This window comes from Cavia porcellus, unplaced genomic scaffold (assembly GCF_034190915.1).
Source record: "Cavia porcellus strain 051 isolate PalLab524CR breed Dunkin Hartley unplaced genomic scaffold, mCavPor4.1 scaffold_1, whole genome shotgun sequence".
NCBI classification, from domain to species: domain Eukaryota; kingdom Metazoa; phylum Chordata; class Mammalia; order Rodentia; family Caviidae; genus Cavia; species Cavia porcellus.
In genome coordinates, this window is record NW_026947484.1 from 14,168,904 (window position 1) to 14,191,416 (window position 22,513).

Below are 22,513 nucleotides of genomic sequence, written 5' to 3' on the forward strand. Positions count from 1 at the left end.
CAACTGTGAGACTTAGCTTTTGTGACAAAAGTGAGCTGATGGGATTGGAGAGGGAAATGAATCTGGGGTACCAAGACAAACATAAGACACACAGAACACTGGGTGGGTTGTGGGCAAGCCAGGCCCTTTAAGACACACTTCCCAGGACTGGGACAAAACACAGCTAGGCTCAAGAAGAGTCCCAGGTTGTCTGCTACCTCTTGCCATACCATGGTCCACAGCACAGCCCTGGCTGGAGAACTGGAACACAGCATCTGTCTGCTGAGTCTCACGGACTCTAGCCTGTCTGATGACCGGCTCAACCACCTGCTGAGTGTGGCCCCGCAGCAGAGCCTGGTGCTACTGGAAGATGTGGATGCCGCTTTTCTCAGTCGAGACCTGGCTGCAGAGAGTAAGTGAACGTGCTGGGGGTGGGGGTGGGGGGTAAGGAGTTCTAAATGAGGACAGGAGGAGAGTTAAAATCCAGAAGGTTGATGGAGGACACTTGGGTTGCCAGTGTAAGGCACGGTGGAGTAGGGCGACCATGTTCATTCTGAGCAGTGCTGTAAGCACTCAGCTTCTCCTGTCTTCCTCCAGACCCTGTGAAGTACCAAGGTCTAGGTCGTCTCACTTTCAGTGGGCTGCTCAATGCATTGGATGGTGTGGCGTCTACCGAGGCACGCATTGTGTTCATGACCACGAACCATGTTGACAGGTAAGGAGTGAGGCAAGACTCCAGTCGCTTTGCATCTTGGGAGTATCAGGAGGTAGAAGTGATCATTGTTTTGGGGGGTGCCATCGGGGCTGTTGCTTGTAACTGTATTTCTCCTCCTAGGCTGGACCCTGCCCTGATACGCCCTGGGCGAGTAGATATGAAGGAGTACGTGGGCTACTGCTCACACTGGCAGCTGGTACAGATGTTCCAGAGGTTCTATCCGGGGCAAGCACCTTCCTTGGCTGAGACTTTTGCAGAACGTGTCCTTCAAGCTACAACCCAGATTAGTCCTGCCCAGGTGCAGGGCTACTTCATGCTGTATAAAAATGACCCTGCAGGGGCAATTCATAATGCTGAGTCCCTGAGGTAAATGGCCAGGCCATGCTCAGCTCTCCTTTCTGAAGAAATCAATAAATACTTGCCACTCTGCCTTGGTCTGACTTCCCTTCTTCCCTTGCTGTGCTGTGACTGCAGAGGCTGCAATCACAGATGGTGAGAAGGGTCAGTCATGCCACCACCTGTACAGATGATGGCACAGCCTGTGGCAGAGGGGAGGAAGAGACCCTAGACTGAAGGTGTCTAATGGCACCTTAGAAACATGTGCAGCCAGGTATGGAGATGTACGCCTGTAATCCCAGCACTCTGGGAGGCTGAGTCAAGAGAATGCCAACTTCAAGGTTTGCCTGGGCAACTCAGTGGAACACTTTCTCAAAAAAAGAAGCTGAGGGTTTGGAAGCAGGGTGTCAGGGACGCAGCCAACTGCAAAGGCCTTGAGTTCAATCCACCAAGTAAAAGAAGTGTATAAATGTGAGGATACACCCACTGGGCTCTACACTTTTGCCTCTTTAAGGATTATGTTGTTTCATCAGCCTCCCACCTGTTTTTCCAGAAACTCATTACACTACTGGAAAAGTCAAAGCCCTTTTTGCCTTGATCACTTGGGGGAATGGACTAAAGGATGAAAGGGGGTTACTCTGCCATACCCCAATCATGCCAATGCAAAAAGAGGGACAAACCTCACAAGCTAGGAACTACTAAGCAAAGAAAGGCAAACAAGGCCAAATGTCTTTATTGTCCCCCTCCCAGCCCCAACTCCCTGTCCCCCCTACAGTACTGCTAGGAACCATCCTCAGATTCCAGACCTAGTGGTTCCCTCCGAGGAGCAGACCGAGTGCCAGGCCGGTATGCTCCCTGGCCCCGAGGCAGGCGGGGGTAGGAAGAGCCTGGTGTCCGGCCTTTAGAGCGCCCCCAGCGAGTGCAGTCTCTCGTCCTGTGGGGTGGAGGGCCCTGCCAGCCGCCAGGTCCTTTTTCTTGGGTGGAACCTTCAACCACTGGATTCTGTGATTCCAGATTAAGGTCGACAGGCTCCTTGAGGGGCCTCTCAGGAAGTGGCAGTTCTTGGGTGTCACTGGTACCTCTGAGAACAGAGAACTCCCCTCCCTTTAGGTGCCTCTGACTGGGCTGTCGCCAGGGCCCTTGACTGGCCCGGGGTGGATCTAGCATGGCTTTTTTGTTCTCACCCAACTTCTGCTGATTTGGCCCAGTCCCTGGTTTCTTTTCACATGTGTACTGGGTGGCCACAGGCAAAGGGACTGGCAGGGTGGGCTGGGCAGCTGGGAAAGTAGACTGTTCTGTGGCAAGGGCATTAGGTGGTGGGTGGGATCCTCTGGAGACATCTACAGCTGCCTCGGGTTCCAGAGGGGCAGAAGCCTGGAGAGAAAAGATATACTGAGGGAGGTGCAGATCCTCAAGGATGAGAACTGCAGGCCCCTCTCCTACGACAGTTAACCACCATCAGCCTGTAACCTTCTGGGTAGAACAAAGACATGGCAGAATGGCATTTGTAGGAAGTTAGTGGTGGTAGAGGGCAAGTGGGAAGCTTCCCTCACCTGCTGAAGGCTGATGAAATACCGCTTCCGCTCGGCCTCAAGGTCAATGATGCCGCCCCGCGCCTGTTGCTTCTGGTAGAGTCGCTTGAGCTCCTCCTGCTGGCGCAAGCTTTCTGCACTGGGTTGATACAGCTCCTGGAGAGAAGGAAGCAAAATGGCAGGGAGGGGGAAAAAAAAAACCAGAAGGTGGCAGACTCGAACCCCTATGCTTCTAGGAGTGCCTATGGAGAGCAGCCCAAGGTGCTTGGTTTTTTGCCTCAAAGTCAAGGCCTCAGTGGGGCTGTGGCTTGGTGGACAGGTCTAGGCATGTCAAGCCCAATTCTAGAGATCCCATTAAGTGGGACCAGATGCCATTCTTCCCACCTTAGAGAACACCATTAATCCTGGCTCAGATAAGAAAGGAATCTCCTTACCATGGGCTGCTGGGGTTCAGGGGCTGCTTTCAGTGACTCAAGATCATACACGAGTGGCTCTCTGCATACTGGACACTGCACACCGATTGCCGTCTAAAACAAGAGGAGAAATCACACCTTGCGCTCTGGCAGCCATCCTGATTTGCAGAGCGTTGGGACTGAAGGGCATAGGCCTATCTGTTCAGCAGTGAGGGAGGATGGAGGAGATGACAAAGCCGAAGTCTGGGGACCCTTGGAAACTGCAGGCAATGTGTGTGTGATGTGACAATAAATAAATAAACAAATAAAATGAATAAGTAAAAAAAATTATCACAGGAGGAGACACAGTGTCATTAATCCCACTTGAAATATTCTGTTGCTCTAAACACATGCATTCTTGCCATTTTTTTTTTTTTAAAGAATTCTAAGACCATTTATTTAAAATTGCACTTATCACAAAGTTAAAATCTGGAAGAAGCCATTTTTCCACCCAAAGACTTTATAAACGTGGATAGAATGGCAAGTTTTTCTTTTTTTCTTTTTTTGTGGGGCAGGGGGTAATTATTTAATGACACAGGGAAATAATATGAAACAAGCTGGTTTTAAGTAGACAAGGATGACTTCACTTTCATAAAAAATTTAAAAGTATAGATATGCATATAAAAATCTGGAAGGTTACATACCAAAATATCAACAGCACTACTTCTGTCTAGTGATTATTCTTTTGCTTTTGTGTATTTTTTGAAACACAATTATTTCTGAAACAGTAGTGAAGAAACAGTTATTTTACAAGAATGGCAAGTTTTTCATTTTAAAAGGTCATGTTGAAAATGGTCAGAGATGATCCCCATGGGCATCTGTCTAATATCTAAGAAGTGAAATCTTTAAGCACCCTGATCACCAGAGTTGGTAAGGACACTTCATGATCCAGAATTTATAGTTTAATCCTTCTACAGAACAGGAAGGAGTAAAATCTGTATAGTTTAACAGGGACAACTGCCGTGACATGACACTCCTGGAAAGACTCCTGGGTATTCAATTTTACCTGACATAGAGTACATCTGTCCCATTTTACTTTTGTGTTTACGGCTATTCTCTTCATCACAAAGCTTACTGGAAATTTTTGACTTAGCATGTCATAGTAATGTGCACATTAAAATCTAAATACACCAAATCATATGTGATTCAAATTTCAACAAAAGTACCTAATTGTTCGTGAACCTGTATGCCACAGAAAGTTAGAAGATAAATGAAGTTAAAGAAGTCAGTTCTAGAGACAGGGCAGTGTGGCCCAGCTCACCATCAAATCAGTATGAATATGAGTCAGCTTGAAAAGCATAAGGAACCCTCCTAATGTGCCTACAATCTTCATGATCGATTCAGTCCTCAGCCCTTGGAACTGGAATACAAGGAGGCAGGAAATCCTCTTGCCACTTTCTGAAGCAGATCTGGAAGTACTCGTTCACAAATGTCTTTAGTTGCTATCATGGATGCCTTCATATCCTGGATTGACTCAAAATGTCTACTTTTCATGGTTGCTTTTATTCTGGGGAAAAGCTCAAAGTCATAGAATGCTAGACAATGGCGAACAAAGTAGATAAGGCTCAGCATCATGGCACACACCTATAATCCCAGCACTCTAAGGCAGAGGGAAGAGGATCACTGAGTTTGAGGCCAGTCTGAACTACACAGTGAAACCCTGTCTCAAAGATAAATAAGTAAATAAAGTAGATGACATCACCTTTTTACCAGCCTGCCTTTCTGCTGGATAGCACATAGCCTGAACATTCACTTTATTCTTTATTATTCCTCTTAAAGACACAAAATGACTTCCGAAAAGCCTCAGAAATTGGCAAGAACAATGGGACAAGTGTGTCCAAAGTAAGGGGGAGTATTTTCTGGGAATTAAAGATAATGTATCGTTTACTGTAGTGTTTTTAAATATTCACCACATATTTTGATCTCCCCTTGAACCTGTACACAAGAGTACCCTTTTCTTTATGGACAGAGGTGATATTCATTCATCTCAAAGATATCTGACTCTAAAAAGGTAAAAAGCCACTGGATTGGAGGGATGGGAATGGCTGTGAAGGTCTCAAAGTGTTGGGTGAGAGCTGGGGCTGGCTGGGCCTACCTCTTTGGTGGCAGCATGGTGCCGTTCCTGTTCTTGCTCTTCTTCTTGAGCTTTCAGCTCTTGCTCCATATGCTGGATATACCGAGCAAGGCAGTGGCAGTGGAAATAGTGGTAACACAGCGTTTTGGTAAAGGCTTCCTTCTCCTGCAGCAGGGGTGCATGGCAGGCACTTGGTCAGTGGTCACTCTCAAGCTCTACTCAACCTGTCCCTGGCACATCCCAGGTCCCAACTGAGAGACCCACCTGGAAACCATAGAGGCAGATGACGCACTGGCCGTGGGGGATGTTGTTGTCTGTGAGAATTTCCTTCCCTTTCTGAGAAAAGAGAATATTGCTCAAATACAGAGGCACAGGCAGCAACTATCAGCCAAGCCTGTCTGTTCCTCCCAGGCATGAGGAGTGACATGCTGGACTCCGACCCACCAGGCCAGCTCGTTACTAGGTAATTATGCATTCCAATTCTGGTGGTGCTCGCCTTGCCTGTGAGCAATCTTGCTGCACATTCCGCCCCTCCCATAATTGAATCTTTCTGCCTTCAAAATCCAAATTGTTTTTTCCTCTTGACAGTGACTTTTAATGTAATAGTTGAATAACTAATACTCTGGAATTTCAGTTTAAAGCTACATTGTGAAGACCTCACCTAGGAGTGCTATGGTACTGTAACACACCCAACTCCTGGCTCTAGACACTCACCTTCATTTTGCTTAAAACAATTCCAAGTCGAGGAAAATGAGACTTATTATTTTTTTTTTTTTTTGTCTTTTTATCAGTACCAGGGATCGAACTCACGACTGCCTGCTTGCAAGGCAGGCGCTTATGTCGCTGGGCTAAATCCCCAGCCCCAAGACTTGTTTTTTTTAAGTCAAATAATAAAAGTTATGTGTGTATTAATTTATAGTTCTACATGTTGCTTCATGTGGATTGCTTAATTATGGTATAAACTCTTAAGTACAGAACTATGACTCTTCCTGGCTCCAATTACTAGTCTTCAAATGTTCATAAATGGCTAAGACCATTTAGGCAAGATAATTATTTTTTGCCATTTAAGTTGCCTATGCCAAGAGAATGATAAAGCCATGAAACTTCAGCAAGAAAAAAGTAAGCTAAAGAGGAAAAGTACTTTTCTGTCAAGATACTCTAACAGGCAACTTGGTGAAGCTACTAAAGGGTCTTTTGGAGAAATTTTTTTGAAACATAACAGTTATCTTTCTAAATTAATTTATGTCTTACCTAAAGACTAAAGGAATGACTCCAAATATGATGGATTTAGGATTCCTTTCAAAACAAAAACAAAAAACAAAAACAATACAACACAACTGCCGTAGCTTAAAGGGAAGGATATTCTCCCATGCCAATACACCTCACCTCAATGAGTTCATAGAGCATGGCAGTACCCAGCCCTGCCTTGGCCATGTGACCCAGTGTCTGTGAGATCCTGGAAGAAGACAGCAAAGCTAGCATTAGGCCTGCCCCTTCCCTCCAGGCAGAGAAGCATACCAAGTCTTCCCTGCTCTGAAAGCCCAACTCACTTGTGAATCTGTTCATCTGAGAGTCCTCGGGGGTTCCGGATAGAGATCCCTGGCACCTCATGGGGATACTAGTGTGGGGGAAAATAACAAGTCAATTGCTAAAGCAATTGCCCCCAGGGACTCATTTTTCCCTTTATATATGCAGCGGGAGTCTCACCTGCACTGGGACTTGAAGCACCAGAGTGAAGCAGACATACTGCGAATCCTGGTCCTCTGCAGTGGCAGGGTGCAGAGTGATGAAGATCTCCCATGGTGAAGATCTGCAAGTAGATGAAGTGAGACTCAAGATTGACTGAGGAGGGATTCGAAGGATGGGGACGTGGGGAATGAGCAGGCAGAGAAAGTGAGCATTGGTCTCTTTCTTTAGAGCAGATTAAAGGAACAGCTTTTGTGTACACAAAAGAGGCATTATCTCTGAATCAAGGGCCGCCATGTCAAAACCAGATTATGCATAGAATCCTCTCATTACTAAGGATACCTCTGCATACCCTAGTTGAATACATACCTGCCATTTCCTTTAATCACCTGTAGTTCATCCAGATAGATGGACTCTAACACTTCAACTTCAGAGGGAAGAACCCTAAAGACACAGGAGGAAACTGGCTCACCATTACAGATCTTCCTGTGGAAGCCTGCTAAAGCTGACAAAGGCTGGCTGTGTAGAAAACAAGACAGTCTGCCTCAAAGCATTCACTTGTTAAATTCTTCTTCTTTTTTTTTTTTTTTTTTTGGTCTTTTTGAGACAGGGTCTCACTATGCAGTTCAGGCTGGCCTTAAGCTCATTTTGTAGCCCAGGCTGGTCTCAAACTAACAAGGATCCTCCTGCCTCAGTCTCCTGAGTGCTGGGATTACAGGCATGAGCTACCACGCCTGGCTCACTTGTTAAATTCTTTAAAAAAAGAGGGGAAATTTTTCTAAAGTTGCCAAGTGGCAAGGTAGAAGTTGGGAATCAGAATTCTAGAGATCACTTCTGGCAACAGGTCAGGAAACAGACTCCCAGAGAGATGAAAAGACTAGCCAAGAATTAACATGGGCAGGATGGGGACCAGAGCCTGGTTTCCTGACTTCCCATTCAAATTTCATTCTGCAGCTTGTTATTTCTTAGTGGCTAGCTCTCCAACTCACACATATGGTATCTATTTACTGCTAACAAAGTTACTACTACTGCCTTTCCTTACACCGCAGCATGGACCCCAGTGCCTTGCCTAGTGCCTAAATACACTACCAACACCATCATAAGCCTGCTCACAGGAGATACCAACCTGAACAGAACAGGTCTAAGTGGCATAAAGACTGTGTTGTAGCAAAAGAGCCATTCAGCCCTTGAGTCAGTAATACGTACTGACTGCTTATCAGCTACTATGTAATCTGGGCAGTTAATTCTGTAAGCCTGAGCCTCCCTACTACATAGAGATACCACATATCTACTACATATAGATACTCTTTAGGGCTATCATAAGGATTAAATGTGACTTGTTTATCTATAGTGCCTAAAAGTATCTGAGCAATAGTAACTAGTTTAGGTTCCCTTTCTTCCTATTTGTATAACTTTCCCACTTAAAAGGAAAGAAGGATATTCTTAAGAATATTCTGGATATATTTATGACCTGGCTGTCTGGTTGGCCTAGATGACCCTGTCAGGTTAGGATCCATGATACTGTTGTAAACAAGAAGACACATACAGGTAAGCACAAAAATAGCAACTGTAATGATACTGAAGGTAAGTAATTTTAGTCACAGTTTAATTTGGGTGATAAATGGAAAGACACATGTTTTGCTCTCATATATTGTTCCCTCTTCACAAAGAGCAGGTCTTCCATAGCATGACCTATAACATAGTTTCTTTTTAAAAAAAAATTTATAAGCTCTAGGTAGAAGCCTCAAAAAATATAAAATAGAAAGCTTTACGTTTGTAAGAGAGTAGTTCTGATGACATAGGAATGGAACCCCACACTAGACCTTGCAGTACAACAGTCACTGTTGCCATCTCACTACTCAAGGTGTCCCCTCAGAAACTTAAAGTTCCCCCAAACAGTGAAAACTGCTAGTTTAGATTGTTTTAATAAATGCCAGCACTGGCTGGGCTCCCACAATTAACTTATCACTGAGGTGTAACACATGAGCTTCAGGCAAGAGGCTTTCCAATACTTTGCCCATCCTACCTGTGACTTGGGTTCTGGGTGTGAGGTACAGGATGGGATGGTGGTAGGGTGATGACCAAAAGGGTATGTGTGTATGTGTGACAGAGTGTCCTAGTATTAAGAATAAAAGATCTTGGGGCTGGGGCTTTAGCTCAGCGGCATAAGCGCCTTTCTTGTAAGTGTGCGGTCATGAGTTCGATCCCTGGTACCAATAAAAACGCAAAAGACCAAAAAAAAAAAAAAAAAAAAACAAGAATAAAAGATCTGGAGTCAGAACCTGGGTTCCTAGTAATAACTTTGTAACTTCTGGAAAATGGCTTTACTTCTCTGGGGCTCATCTAGTCTTCTCAGATACTCTATTTCCTGAGTTAATAAAAAGAAGGGTTAGGTATGCTACAAGTCCATGTGATCCTCTTGGGTACTCTAAGATGCCACACCTACTTTTTTCACAGCTAAGAACAATGAGTCACAAGGCTACATGGCATGGTGAGCATCACACAGCTAGTAAAATGGGGAGTGAGCCTACATTTACCCTATTTCCAAATCTGCGAGTCGTTACAGGTTCTTGTCTCTTAAGAATGCTTGGGTGAGGGGCTTCTTCTTCAGCTTTACCCTGACAATAGCTCTCATCAATGCTGTCGGGGAAGTTTCGGGAAAGAGCAGGCAGAAATGGACTGAACTAAGGGGCAAACAGGGATTGGAGCTGGAGAACATTTCTGGGAGTTGAAGAGGTCTGACATTCCTCAAGCGCCTGAGAAAATTTACTTAATAAGAAAATGGAAGGAGTGGGGCCAACGGGTAGGTACAGTAATCAAGCCAACAAGGCGCGGTCCCAACTGGCCAAGCAGGTGCAGACCCAGACTCCTCACACATCTGCGCCCCTCCACTCTTTGGTTCCCAATCCAGAATCTCGCCTAGGAGGAGGTGTCAGCGTCTCTGTCGTCCCTCATCCCTTGCTCTGTCCCAGATGATCGCCACAAGGACTGTCTGTAGCCGCCGCTAGTTCTCCGCATCAGATTCAGGCAGCCAGCAAAAGCCCAAGACCCAAGCTTACCAGTCTTCCTCCCCTGCAGGTGCCGACGCAGACACCGCCATGTCTTCCCCAGCCGGCAGCCGGAACCGGAAATACCCTTTGGAAAGTTGGGGACGGCAAACGCAGCGGGCGGAGCTCGCGCTGTTTCTAGGCAACCGCGGACTCCGGGTCCTTAGCCGGGCCTGATGGCCGACCGCAGTTTTAAATTGCCCTGGAAAGTGTCTATGGGCTTTCTTCGTCTCTCCCACGCTTCCGAGAGCCTTTGTTCTCGGAACTTCTGCCAGTTCTAAGCGAGTAAAACCGGTAAAAATGGAAGCCTAAAAAGACCGGCAGAAGTGGGTGGAGAAAAATGATGGGTCAGGCAAAGTATGTAGGCAGCCAGAAGGGACTAGAGTAGAGGCGAGGCAGGTGTGCCGCCTCGGCCTGAGGAGTTTGGAGCTCCTGGACTAGGGTGAAAGACGCGCCCTTGGCCGGCCAAGCGATAGAGCTAGGGATCCGGGTGGCTGGCCGAGGCTAGGAGTAGCAGGAATTTGGGAGAGGCTGAAAGGGCGACGCTAATTTGAGAGGGGCGGCAACGGGTTATCTTGTGGGTGCGGGGCTTGGTTGGCAGAGTGGACCGGAGACTGAAAAAAGGGAAGGAAGTCCAAGGAGCCGGTCTGTTCAAAAATCTCATCATCTTTCCATCTATACCACTCTGCCATATTTTTGAAACCTGGATTACTGTGAAAAAGATTAGGGTGCTAACGTTTATCTCTCTGCACCCTTACTAGGCTTCTCAGATGTGTGGAACTGGCCCTGGATGTGTAGCTCCTTGCTACCGTCTCTACCATCTTCCTTCTGAGAGATCCTGAAACCTTTGTCATGGACAAGTACCACGTGTTGGAGATGATTGGAGAAGGCTCTTTTGGGAGAGTGTACAAGGGTCGAAAAAAATACAGTGCTCAGGTGGTGAACACAGAAGGGTATTTTTGAGCGGGATTCTCTGGCCCCAATTCTAGTGGAAAACGGAGGCAAAGGGTTATATTTATATCAACCTATACTCTGAAGGCACCAAGTTCTTACAGAGTATGATACCTGAATTGGATTACTTGGGTTCAATTTCCAGTTGCCTCAATTTACAACCTTAGAACTATGGGCTGTTTTTCTGTGTCTCAGTTTTGTCATCTATAGGATGGAGATAATAACTGATGTGGTTTGAGGGTTAAATATCTCAAAACTAAATCACTTAGTACAGTACTTGATCCCTGTAAATTACAAATATTACTCTTTTTGTTAGTCTGTCATGCCATCCAGGAAGAGAGAAACCGCTTTGAATTCTTTCCTCTCTTCGTTTTTCTTTTTCTTTTTCTCTCAATCTCATCTTGAGTTTTTTGGTTAGATCAGAACACCTCTCTAAGAATCCAACAAAGGGAGCTGAGTGTAGTGTTGTGTGCTAGTAATCTCAGTACTCTGGAAGGCTATGGCAGGAACATCCCAAATTCAAACTGAGCTTGGGCAACTTAGTAATTAATGTGTACATGATTCAAAAAATTAAAAGGGGCTGGGACATGGCTCAATGTGAAGGTGCTGGGTTCAATCCTCAGTACTAGGGGGAAAAAAATCCCACAAAGGGATCTGTTTGGCAAATATTGTTTCTTTCTGGGCTGAGCAGTGGTAGAATGGTTGGTAGGGTATTGTGTGAGACTAAAGTACCATGGGAAAAACAGAGATGGGAAGTGAGCAGGTATGCTAAGAGTTACTCAGACTTGTAAATTTGAGCTTTAGAGCTCTGTGGTGAAGCTTGAAATTCTAGCCTTTTCCATAGTTGTAGTTAGACCTCCAGTCTTTGCCACTGACAGGTGGTGGCGCTGAAGTTCATCCCCAAACTGGGCCGCACAGAGAAGGAGCTGAGGAATCTGCAGCGAGAGATTGAAATCATGCAGGGCCTTCGTCATCCCAACATTGTGCACATGCTTGACAGCTTTGAAACTGACAAAGAGGTGTGTTTCGATGGTTGGGGGTCACTGCTCCCCAGGGCAAGAGTCCCAGGTATTTCCAACTTCAGAATGCATGAATTTTCTATCACCTTTTCCCTTCAGGTGGTGGTAGTGACAGACTATGCTGAGGGAGAGCTTTTTCAGATCCTGGAAGATGATGGAAAACTTCCTGAGGAGCAGGTATGATTCCCATACCTCACTCTCCAGGTGAAGCATGGGGTAGGGCAGGCCGAAAGCCTTGAGAGTCTCCATTTTGAAGAATCCTGACAAGGATGCAAGAGTCTGAGAATACTTAGAGGCAATGTGGTGTTAGAGTATGTGAACATTGGAGCCATAACATGTGAGTACGAAGCTTGGTTCTTCCCCTCACTAATTGGTTTTCCTTAGACAAATTAATCTCTTTGTGTTTCGTTTTTTCATTTGTAAAATGGTGATAATACTAGTATTTTCCTCATAAGGCAATTATAGGGATTAATGAGTTAATTTAGATAAAGTATTTAAATAGTTGGCTAGTATTAATATTATAGTCATTGTTATAAGGTATCTTTGAAGAAGATAGGCCAGTATGGTGGTACCAGAGAGGGCAGTGAGAGATAAGGATTATGGTCATGTGATATTCACCACCAGGAACATAGTGATTAGCAATGGGATTCAGTTTGAATAGTTTTTAGCCTCATACATTCTAAGGGTTTCTTTCTAATAAGTCTAGTAAGTAGTGCCTCCTGCTGAAATCCTTATTATTGTATTCTTTCTCCTTCACTTCCCTATTTGTAAGTAATCATTTTATTTTGTCTTTTTGTATCATTAATTCTCTTGAGAAAGAGGATTTTGCCTTATTTATTAACATTTAATTTTTTTTCTTTTTTATTTATTTATTTATTTTTTTTGGTGCCGGGGATTGAACTCACGACTTCATGCTTGCCAAGCAGGCACTTACACCACTGAGCTAAACCCCCGGCCTTATTAACAGTTAATTTGTATTGAATGTTTACTACATGCCAGGTACCTTTTTTTTTCTTTTGAGACAGGATCTCACTATGTAGCCCAGATTGGCCTCAAATTCACGGGGATCCTTTTGCCTCAGCCCCCTGAGTATTAGGAGTAGAGGCGTACGCCTACCATGCTTAGCTGATGGGCACCATTCCGAGCTCTGGGAGAACAGGAAAGATCACCTTAGCTGTAATATTAGGAAAGGTGTTTGATCTTGTCAGCCATCTCCTTCCACTCACCTTTCTTTCTCCCTCCCATCTGTCTGACCCCTAGGTACAGGCCATTGCTGCCCAGTTAGTGTCAGCCCTGTACTATTTGCATTCCCATCGCATCCTACACCGAGACATGAAGCCTCAGAATATTCTTCTTGCCAAGGGTGGTGGCATCAAACTCTGTGACTTTGGGTAAGGTTTCCAAGCTTCCATTTCTGCAGGGAGCCCTCGACTATATGCATAACCTGCTTGGGCTTCATTTTAGAAGCTGGAGTTTGCCTTTTTGCTGGGTCCCTTGGAACCAAAGATACTTTCTCTGTTCTGACTTGGGATATTTCATACAATGACAGGCAGTAAATGACTGTTTTAGTTATTTTCCTGTTACCAAGATATAATACCTGCTGCTTACAACTTAAGGAAGGAGAGTTTTAGTGTGGCTCACAGTTTGTAGAGATTTCAGTCCAGTGTACGCTGACTCCAAGGCAGAACTGTACGGCACTGGAGTACAGTTGCTCATGGCATAGTGATGGAAAAGCAGAGAGAAATCAAGGGACGAGAGAGGGGGAATAAAGCTTTTTAGGCAGTGCCCTCAGTGACACAGTTCCTCGGACAAGCAATGCCTCCCGGCATCACATATAGCTGTAAACTCCTCAGTGGACTCACCTACTGGTGAGTATCGCACTGCCAAGTTCCAATCACCTCTCAGAAGGCCCACCTATGAGCACATGAGGCTTTTGGGAGATATCTAGATACAAACCATAAGAATTTAATTTCTAGGAATAATCATGTCTGGAATGTCTTTTCTCTTTCCATTTCTATCCTATCATCTGTTGCAGATTTGCCCGGGCTATGAGCACCAATACAATGGTGCTGACATCTATCAAAGGTACACCACTCTATATGTCTCCAGAGCTAGTGGAAGAGCGACCATATGACCACACAGCGGACCTCTGGTCTGTGGGCTGCATTCTGTATGAGCTGGCTGTGGGAACCCCTCCCTTCTATACCACAAGCATCTTTCAGCTAGTCAATCTCATTCGCAAGGACCCTGTACGCTGGCCCCCTTCCATCAGTCCTTGCTTCAAGGTAATAAATTAGAAAGGGAAAGTACTTTTTACATCAGAAGTTTGTCTCTCTCTACTTCTGTTTTCTTTTCCAAAATCGTTTTCCAGAGCTGGGACAGAACTTTGCAAGAGCCAGGCCAAGCAGCCTTGCTGTTCTCCTGCAGGGACTTATTCCAAAAGGGTATTCTAGGGGCTGCTGAATTTGGGAATGAACCTTGGTTTGAGGCAGGCTGTGCTATATCACAGTGGTGGTGAATCTGTAGCATGTATATTACAGTGGGTTGTTTGTATCATTGAAAGCTCTATGGGGCCGGTGCTTTAGCTCAGCAGTGTAAGTGCCTTCTTGGTGAATGTGAGGTCCTGAGTTCAATCCCTGGCACCAGAAAGAAAGAAAGAGAGAGAGAGAGAGAGAGAGGAAGAAAGAAAGCTCTAAAAGGTTTGCAATTACTGCTACATCACAATAGGAAGATAATTTTAAGATACAAGAGATAATGGTTGTTTTATATGTTCTCTGTTCTCTTACTTCCTCTCAGATGCAGTATCTAGATGTTTTCCATGCTATTTTCACTGCTTTTCAGACATCAGATTGGCCAGTGATGGGGCTGGCTCGGTGATTAAGGGCGGATGATAGAGGTAGTGCCTGTCCATTATAGCTAAGTCTCAGCAAACTGGCAAATGGGAGGGAAAGAGTTTGTATTCTTTTTTTTATTTCTCATCTAGGGTAATTATGGACCATCAGCGGAATTTACATGCCATCTTCTCCCAGAATAAAATTTTTTTTTTAAAGACAGGGTCTTGCTATGCAGTTCTGGCTGACCTTGAGTTCACTTTGTAGCCCAGCCTGGATTCGAACTCACAGTGATCCTCCTGCCTCCGTCTCCCCAGTGCTGAGGTTACAGGCATGCGCCATCACACCTGGCCCAGAATAAAATTTTAATGTAACTTTTCTTTGCTTTATCCCAGGTGAAAAGGGAAAAATTTCTTCCCAACCTATATGGTTAGACCCAAATGATTATCAAAAAGAATTTAAAGAAAGAATCTTTAATTTGAGGGAGTATGCATGAGATATTCATTCTTTAGGACAGATCTCCAGGTATCTTCAGCAAGGGCCATAGTTATGCAAACCACCTTGTTTTTGTTTTTTGGTTTTTTTTTTGTCTTTTTCTTTTTTTATCGGTACCTGGGATCAAACTCACGACCGCCTGCTTGCAAGGCAGGTGCTTATGCCGCTGAGCTAAATCCCCAGCCCCGCAAACCACCTTGTAGAACAATAATCATAACCTAGTAGTACCTTGTATTCTTGTTTTAGGCCCAATAGGAAATTTTCCTAGGGATGCCTAATGGCAGAGGTACCCTTCTGAGAGATAGTCTGCCTACCCACCTCTCCAACATCTGAAGACTTGCTGAGAGATTTCTGGTTTTGAGTGTTCCCAAACACATCTTTACACCATTACTTGAGAGTGTGAGTGTGTTTAAAAACCTAGGTGCATCTGTTCCTACACAGCCATGAAGAAACCCACGAAAGGCAGGGAAAAGGAAAGAGTTTGGAAGGTTTGCTTTCTAAAGGTGATTGCAAAGGTCACAGCTCCTCTTCTAGTATTTTCTCTTTTACAAAGCCATTGATTGACCTTGAGATTTCCGCTTTTACTACTGGGGTCACAGAAAGTCTATGAACAGGAATTAGGTCTCTGTGGGAGGTGAGGCTGCAGTCTGTCTGGAAAATGAGACCTATGGAAAGGCCATTGAGAGTACAGGAGAGCCTGCCATGAGGGGAGATGCATGACTCTTGGCTGCCAGTTCTGCTGACACCTTAGAGGGAACCTAAGGGAAGAGGAGGAAGGGCTGATGGAGCATTGTTTCTTTCTACAGAACTTCCTGCAGGGACTGCTCACCAAGGACCCCCAGCAGCGTCTGTCCTGGCCGGACCTCTTGCATCACCCCTTTATTGCTGGTCGCGTCACCAGTGAGTTATTAGAGTCCCATGGCTCTAGTATTTCCCAGTATTTTCTCCATCTAACCCTACTCCTCAATATCTGAGTCCAGCATATCTTCTTTTCCCCACCAGCTCAAATTTTGTTCCTAGCTCCTCTTTCTAACATTTGCCATTCTTGCTCCCTTTTTGTCACTTGGTTTAAATGGCTTCCTCCACAGACTCCTGGAGGCACTGAAATTGTCCCAGGATAAGTGGACATGGCGGGGAAAGCTCTAGAATAATTGTGTCTTCCCCATCCCTCCCTTGCAGTAATAACAGAACCAGCAGGCTCAGATTTGGCCACCCCATTCACCAGTCGCCTACCCCCAGAACTTCAGGTCCTAAAGGACGAACAGGCCCATCAGCTGGCTCCCAAAGGCAGTCAGTCTTGCATCTTGCATCAGGCCTGTAAACGCATGGCTGAGGAGGCCAAGCAGAAGGTGTGTGGGGTATAGGAAGCTGTGCAAGCGTAACTAAAAGACTTGAAGAAGGATGACTTTCTAGTTAATCGGGAAAGGGCCACAGTGGGATCCATACTGCCTTATGGCAGCCAAATAATTATAATTTTTTTTTTGAGACAGTGTCTTGCTATCTAGTACATGCTGGTTGTAAACATACTATATAGCTCAGGCTGGGCTCGAACTCAGGGTAATCCTCCTGCCTCAGCCTCTGGAGTGCTGGGATTATAGTTGTACACCAGCACACCAGGCAGCAACCAGATAACTCTGATCCAGTGTTTCCTCCTTACCTCCCACAGAAACAGCAGAACACAGGACCTGCCCTTGAGCAAGAAGATAAATCCAACAGCATGATCCCCAGCACAGCCCCTAAGGTGGAGGTCAGGGCCACTCCTGAAAAATCGAGTGTCTTAGCTGGAGTCTTGACCTCAGAAATGAAGAGCAGTTGTGCTGAGTGCCAGGCTGGAGAGACCCCCACTGCACCTCGGTGAGGAGAGGATAGCTAGGAGGCTCTGTAGGGGAAGGTCTCTCACAGATCTCTGGCTCTAGCCAAAGCATGCATGACTGGTCCTTTTGCTGGCTATTGCTTAAACAGAGACAGAGCCTTGGGGATTTTTGAGTCCTGGGTTCTTTTTATCGGTACCAGGGATCGAACTCACGACTGCCTGCTTGCAAGGAGTCCTGGGTTCTTAATACAAGAACTTTCTTAATTCTCTGGGAAACTTGAGGACTTTCTCTCTCTCTCTCTCTCTCTCTCTCTCTCTCTCTCTTTTTTTTTTTTTTTTTTTTTATGTGTTAGTTATACTTTGAAGGGGAAAAGAACATCTGCATCCAAAAAGGAGGGTTGAGTTAAAAGCTACAGATGAAAACTGTAGACTGGATCAGTGAGGCAGAGCCATGAAGGATTTGTGCGTGGATGCCAATAGACTCTATGCTGACCAGAGCCCAAATTCCAAAAGGGAATTTCCTGTCTACCTGGATGGCTCATTCCTCATTCTTTTCCTGAGTGAGGATGCGGGGCACACACAAGTGAGTGAATCCTAAGCCTCACAAGTCTAGAATTCGTCTTATGGCTTCCTCTGGCAGGGAAAACTGTATCACCCGAGACTCTGAACAAGCATTGCCACAGCTGGAGCCGGAGGTGGCGAGCCAGCAGAGCACAGATGCAGGGGACGTAGAAGACGAGGTGAGTCCTGGGCTGGCTGCTTGGGTTTCCCTGCCTTGGGATGTCAGGTCTAGCTAAATGTTTTTTCTGGGACAGGGATGCTCTAAGTATCAGCTGTAAGTACAAATTCCCTTGGTATCAAAAAAGTACTTCATAGACTTTAACTGCATAGTATTTAAATACATAATTCTGAAAAATTAGAATTCATAGGTGAAAATTGAGGCCCCAAGTTAGGTATAGTGGTGCATGCCTATAGTTGCAAGTACTCAAGAGGCTGAGGCAGGAAGGTGACTTGAGCCTAGGAATTCAAGGTCAGCCTGGGCAATATGATAAAAGCTCATATTAAAAATAAATAAATAAGCTGGGCATGGTGGCTCATGCCTGTAATCCCAGCACTCGGGAGGCTGAGGCAGGAGCATCGTTGCAAGTTCGAGACCAGCCTGGGCTACAAAGTGAGCTCAAGGCCAGCCCGAACTGCATAGAGAGACCCTGTCTCAAAAAGACCAATAAATAAGTAAATAAATATAAAAATAAAAAGAATTTAAGGTCCATTTTGGGCCAGATCTCAGCTCCAGGGATGAATTCTATTAATAGGTGAAGAGGTGTTTCCTTCCAAACTTTCTCTACTTTTACTTACATGTATCTGGACACAAGGAAACCTATTGTTTGTTTTTACATTACTGAGTTCATCCTGTATGTATTGTTTTGCATCATTCTATCATTCCTCTTTTACTATAAGATCTATTTTAGAGGGGCTGGGGATTTAGCTCAGTGGCATAAGCACCTGCCTTGCAAGTGCGTGGTTGTGAGTTTGATCCCTGGTACCGATTAAAAAAAAAAAGATCTATTTTAGAGCTTTCCCTACATTACAGCATATAATTCTTTTTCAGTTTTTGTTTTTCTGGGACAGGTTCTCAGTCCTGAATAGTTCAGGCTGACCAGGACCTACTGTATAGCCCAAGGTGCCTCAAATTTGCTGCAGTCCTCCTGCCTAAGCCTCTTGAGTGCTGGGATTACAGGCGTATACCCACCATTCCCAGCTTCTTTGCCTTTTTGAATACCAGTTTTGAGGTACATGTATTAGTCCATTTATTTGTATTTATATTTTTATATTAAATATAAATTTGTATTTATATTTGTATTCAGGCTGGTTAAGTTTATAAAGAAAAGAGGAAGCCAGATGTGAAATGCATGCGTATAATCCTAGTACTCTTAGAGCCTGAGGTAGAAAGGTTTGAACCCAGCCTGGGCAACTTAGAGAGCCCTAGTCTCAAAATTTATAAAAGGATTGAGTTTAATCCTAAGTACCAAAATAATTACTTAAAGAATAAAAAAATAAATAAAAGGAAAAAAGAGAATTATTTATTTAGCTCATAGTTTTGGAGATTCCAGGGCCAGGCATTGGCATCTGCTTGGTTCTGACGAGGACCTCATGGCTGAAGGTATCAAGGCTGTGGGTTTGGAGGTGGGGAGAAGGGTGGCATCTCACAACAGGAGGCCAGAGAAAGTAGGCGGGACCAGTCATAGGGCTTTATGACAGCCTGATCCCAAACTGGGCATGCAGTTCAGGGGCAGAGTACTGACCTAGCATTCACGAGGTCCTTGGTCCAATCCCCAGTATCACAAGAAGAAAAAGAGAAATACCTCACCCCTTCCAGGGGCTGCTCCCCCCCAACTTCTACTAAGCCCCATCTCCCAGTACCTCCTCCCTGGGGACTGAGTTTCCAACATGTCGACCTTTGGGGAAATGTGGAAACTGCATCCAAACCTGAGCAGCACATAAGCCCTGGTCCTCACACTGCTGTTTCCTCACTGTGAGATTCAGGTTACACAGTTTTGGTAGGAGTACCTGATGAGAGATGCATCCTTGGTACTACAGTCTCTTTAATCACCTCACAGTGTTTCCTACTAAGGATAGATTTTGATTTATTATTTCCTGACCAACTGACTTGAGGGTGCTTCCCTTTTCTATTATTGCCAGTTGTGCTGTGACAGTCATCTCCTAGGTATCTGTGCGCTCCAGGACCCCCCAAATGCCAGCATGTGTTTTTTTGCCTGGCAACCAAAACTACGTACCTGCACTGCTTGTAGTCATTTCATGAGTTCTTTGGTCTCTAACCCCAGGCTGGGAACTGTAATCCTCAGACTTGTGTGCTCCTCCTGACCTCCTGTATTTTCCTGCCTCTGCCACTGTGCCTTAGGAGCCAGACAGTGACAGTAAATGGCAGCACCTCCTCGAGACCACCAAGCCCATTCCTGTGCAGCTGAAGGCTCCTCTCATCCTGCTGTGCAATCCTGACTTCTACCAGTGCATCCAGAGTCAGCTCCATGAGACCGGAGGGCAGGTAATGGGCAGAAGGTGCTGTGTGGCATTCAGGACTCTGCAGAGATGAGGAATTAAAACACATTCACTAAGCCAGGTATGGTAGTGCATGCCTGTGATGCCAGCACTTGGGAGGCTGAGGCAAGAGGATTACCACAAGTTCAAGACCAGCCTGGACCCTGTGTCCAAGGAGGCTAATAACACAGAAAGAACAGGCCTCAGTTTTCTCTTTATAAGGAAAAATGTCTATGTAGAGCAGGGATCAACAGCCTTTTTCTGATTGTAAATATTTTAAAAATTGTAGGCCAAGAAGCAAAAATGGAGTCTATTTTATGTGAGTACTTACAAAATGAAGGAAAATACATTCCCACAAAAATTTGCTTGAGGAAATTGAAAATATAATAGTTGAGTATATAATGTTTTGTAATACAGGCATACTAATGAGAAGAATGAAATTGTTTTTGGTGGGATGTTTTACTTATTTAGCAATAAAAGTTATATTTTTCCTCTTCCAAAGCCTTTCTTTGCCTCAAAACAATGTTCTTTTCCCTCAGACATTTACCAAAATATATTGTATTTCTCTTGTGTTCTTTAATTTTTTTTTTGAAAAAACAACTTACTGAGGTATAATTTATGTGCTACTTGGGGCTGGGGATTTAGCTCAGTGGCTTATGTGCTTGCCTGGCAAGCGTGAGGTTGTGAGTTCAATTCCTGGTACCAAAAAAAAAAATTTATGTGCTACTCTCTGTAGAAGTCCTTGTACCTGTTTCCCGTTAGTTACTTTTCCTAGTCCTATGTAATTACAAGTCTACTTTCTGTATCATAGATTCACCTTTTCTGGACCTTTCATATAGTTGGGATTGTGTAACATATGGTCATTGTTGCCTTTTTTTTTTTTTTTTTTTTTTTTTTTTTTTAGTACTGGGGATCAAACTCATGACCATGCACTTGCAAAGCAGGCGCTTATGCCGCTGAGCTAAATCCCCAGCCCAACATATGGTCATTGTGAATAGCATGGTACATGTAGCATGTTTTTGAGGTTTCTTTGGATGTAACATGTATCAGTTTTTCATTTGTTTTCTCCTGTGATGCTGGGACTTAAATCTAGGTCCTCATGTGCCTACTAGGCAAGTGCTTTGCCACTGAGCAATGCCCTTAAGACTTCTTTTTAAAATTGATTAGTATTCCATTGATGAGATGGATAATATTTTATGTATTCACCAACTGATAGACATTGAGTTTTTTCCAGTTTTGGTTTACTTAGCAATGGAATTGCTGTAAATTTATGTTTAAAGTTTTAAGAATCTACAGAACTATTTTCCAAAGTGACTGTACCATCTTACATTCCCACCAGCAGTATATGGGGGTCCTGGTTTCTTCACTTCTGACTTTATGATTATAGCCATTCTAGTAAGTGTAAAATAGTATGTAATAATTTTAATTTGCATAATGCTAGTGATGAATGCCAAGCACCTCTTTGTGGGCTTATTGGTCATTTATGTGTGTTTGGTGAAATATCTACTGAAATCTTTTGCTCATTTTTTCAATTGAGTTGTTTGTTTGTTTGTTTTAGGCCATACTAGGGATTGAACCCAAGGTCTTTGCTATATCCCCAGCCCACTTTTACTTTTTATTCTGAAACAAAGTTGGGAGGTGAACTTTGAATGTGGTAGTCCTCTGCCACAGCCTCAGCCTCTTGAGTAGCTAGTAATATAAGCATGTACCTGCTCTAGTACCGTGTGTGTGCACGTGTGCATGCACGCTCATGCACTACTGGGGCTTGAACCCAGGGTCTTCACACTGAACTATATCCCCAACTCTATTTATTTATTTATTTTTTTAATTTGTAAGATACGGTCTCACTAAATTGCTAAATTGCCTATGCTGGACTCAAACTTTTGATCCTGTCTCTAGCACACTGGTATTATAGGACAGCCTCTAGCATCATTTCTTTTGGTATCAGGATTTGAACTCAGGACCTTGTTGACAGGCAGGCATTGTGCTGCTGAGCTATACCCCTGGTCCCTCTGGCATCGTTTTTGAACTTTGCTTTCTCTTGCTGAATTTCATTGGCACTTTGCACTGATCTTTCGATGGTAACTCATTGATCTTTTATTGTTAGCTTTTAATGTGGGGAAACAAGTTAAAAATCTCTACCTTGACAGCTGGGTGTGGTGGTATGCAACCTATGTCCCAGCTACTCAGGAGGATCACTTCGGCTGAGCTGGGGCGTTTTGTTTTGTTTTGTTTCTGGTTTTTGGAGACAGTCTCTCCTTGTGTAGTCCTGGCTGGCCTTGAACTTGTTATGTATGTAGCCCAGGCTGGAGTTGAACTTAGGATCCTCCTGTTTCAGCTTTCTGAGTTCTGGAATTATAGGTTTGTACCACCATGCCCAGCTGTTTGGCCCAGGAGTTTGAGGCCATCCTGCAACATAGTGAGTGCCTGTCTCTTTATAAGAAAAATAAGTTTCTGCTTTCAGGAATAAGACTCCCTGAGTGAGAATTCCAGTGGAACAGGCTGTGTGATCTTTGATTTTTTTTT

General features: G+C 44.5%; 3 protein-coding genes across 24 annotated transcripts in view; 2 read left to right on the forward strand and 1 right to left on the reverse strand.

Annotated features, from left to right (window-relative positions):
- The window catches only part of LOC100714176 (mitochondrial chaperone BCS1), a 4,122-nt gene extending 2,999 nt beyond the window's left edge, over positions 1-1,123 (forward strand). For all 16 annotated transcript variants that reach the window (XM_013146207.2, XM_063245240.1, XM_063245263.1 and 13 more), the window contains 3 exons: positions 222-391; positions 577-694; positions 815-1,123. In XM_013146207.2, coding sequence (XP_013001661.2) covers positions 222-391; positions 577-694; positions 815-1,064 — 538 coding nt within the window. In that variant the 3' untranslated portion in view covers positions 1,065-1,123. The remainder of the gene's footprint in view (positions 1-221; positions 392-576; positions 695-814) is intronic.
- On the reverse strand, positions 222-9,961 carry Rnf25 (ring finger protein 25). Its single transcript, XM_003464010.5, has 10 exons — positions 9,834-9,961; positions 7,144-7,218; positions 6,796-6,898; positions 6,639-6,706; positions 6,475-6,544; positions 5,353-5,424; positions 5,110-5,253; positions 2,997-3,089; positions 2,584-2,718; positions 222-2,404 (listed from the first exon to the last, which is right to left on the reverse strand). Exons 1-10 carry the CDS (start codon positions 9,872-9,874, stop codon positions 1,811-1,813), a joined length of 1,395 nt encoding a protein of 464 aa, XP_003464058.1. The 5' UTR covers positions 9,875-9,961; the 3' UTR covers positions 222-1,810.
- Positions 9,954-22,513, forward strand: part of Stk36 (serine/threonine kinase 36) — a 27,308-nt gene continuing 14,748 nt past the window's right edge. For 4 of the 7 annotated variants that reach the window (XM_003464037.5, XM_013146194.3, XM_063245065.1 and 1 more), the window contains exons 1-11: positions 9,956-10,115; positions 10,583-10,757; positions 11,651-11,791; positions 11,891-11,968; positions 13,052-13,182; positions 13,827-14,076; positions 15,924-16,017; positions 16,297-16,466; positions 16,784-16,971; positions 17,571-17,670; positions 19,851-19,994. In XM_003464037.5, the coding sequence (XP_003464085.1) occupies positions 10,674-10,757; positions 11,651-11,791; positions 11,891-11,968; positions 13,052-13,182; positions 13,827-14,076; positions 15,924-16,017; positions 16,297-16,466; positions 16,784-16,971; positions 17,571-17,670; positions 19,851-19,994 (1,380 nt within the window). In that variant the 5' untranslated portion in view covers positions 9,956-10,115; positions 10,583-10,673. The other 3 variants (XM_013146197.3, XM_063245056.1, XM_063245078.1) reach the window with 3 other exon arrangements.

Coding starts and splice junctions, on each gene's coding strand:
- Rnf25 (XM_003464010.5), bottom strand. CDS start 9,874: ATGGCGGTGTCTGCGTCGGCACCTGCAGGGGAGGAAGACTG. Junction 7,219..9,833: donor CCTGCAGGGGAGGAAGACTG/GTAAGCTTGGGT, acceptor CTGTGTCTTTAG/GGTTCTTCCCTCTGAAGTTG. Junction 2,719..2,996: donor CTGAACCCCAGCAGCCCATG/GTAAGGAGATTC, acceptor CCTTCTCTCCAG/GAGCTGTATCAACCCAGTGC.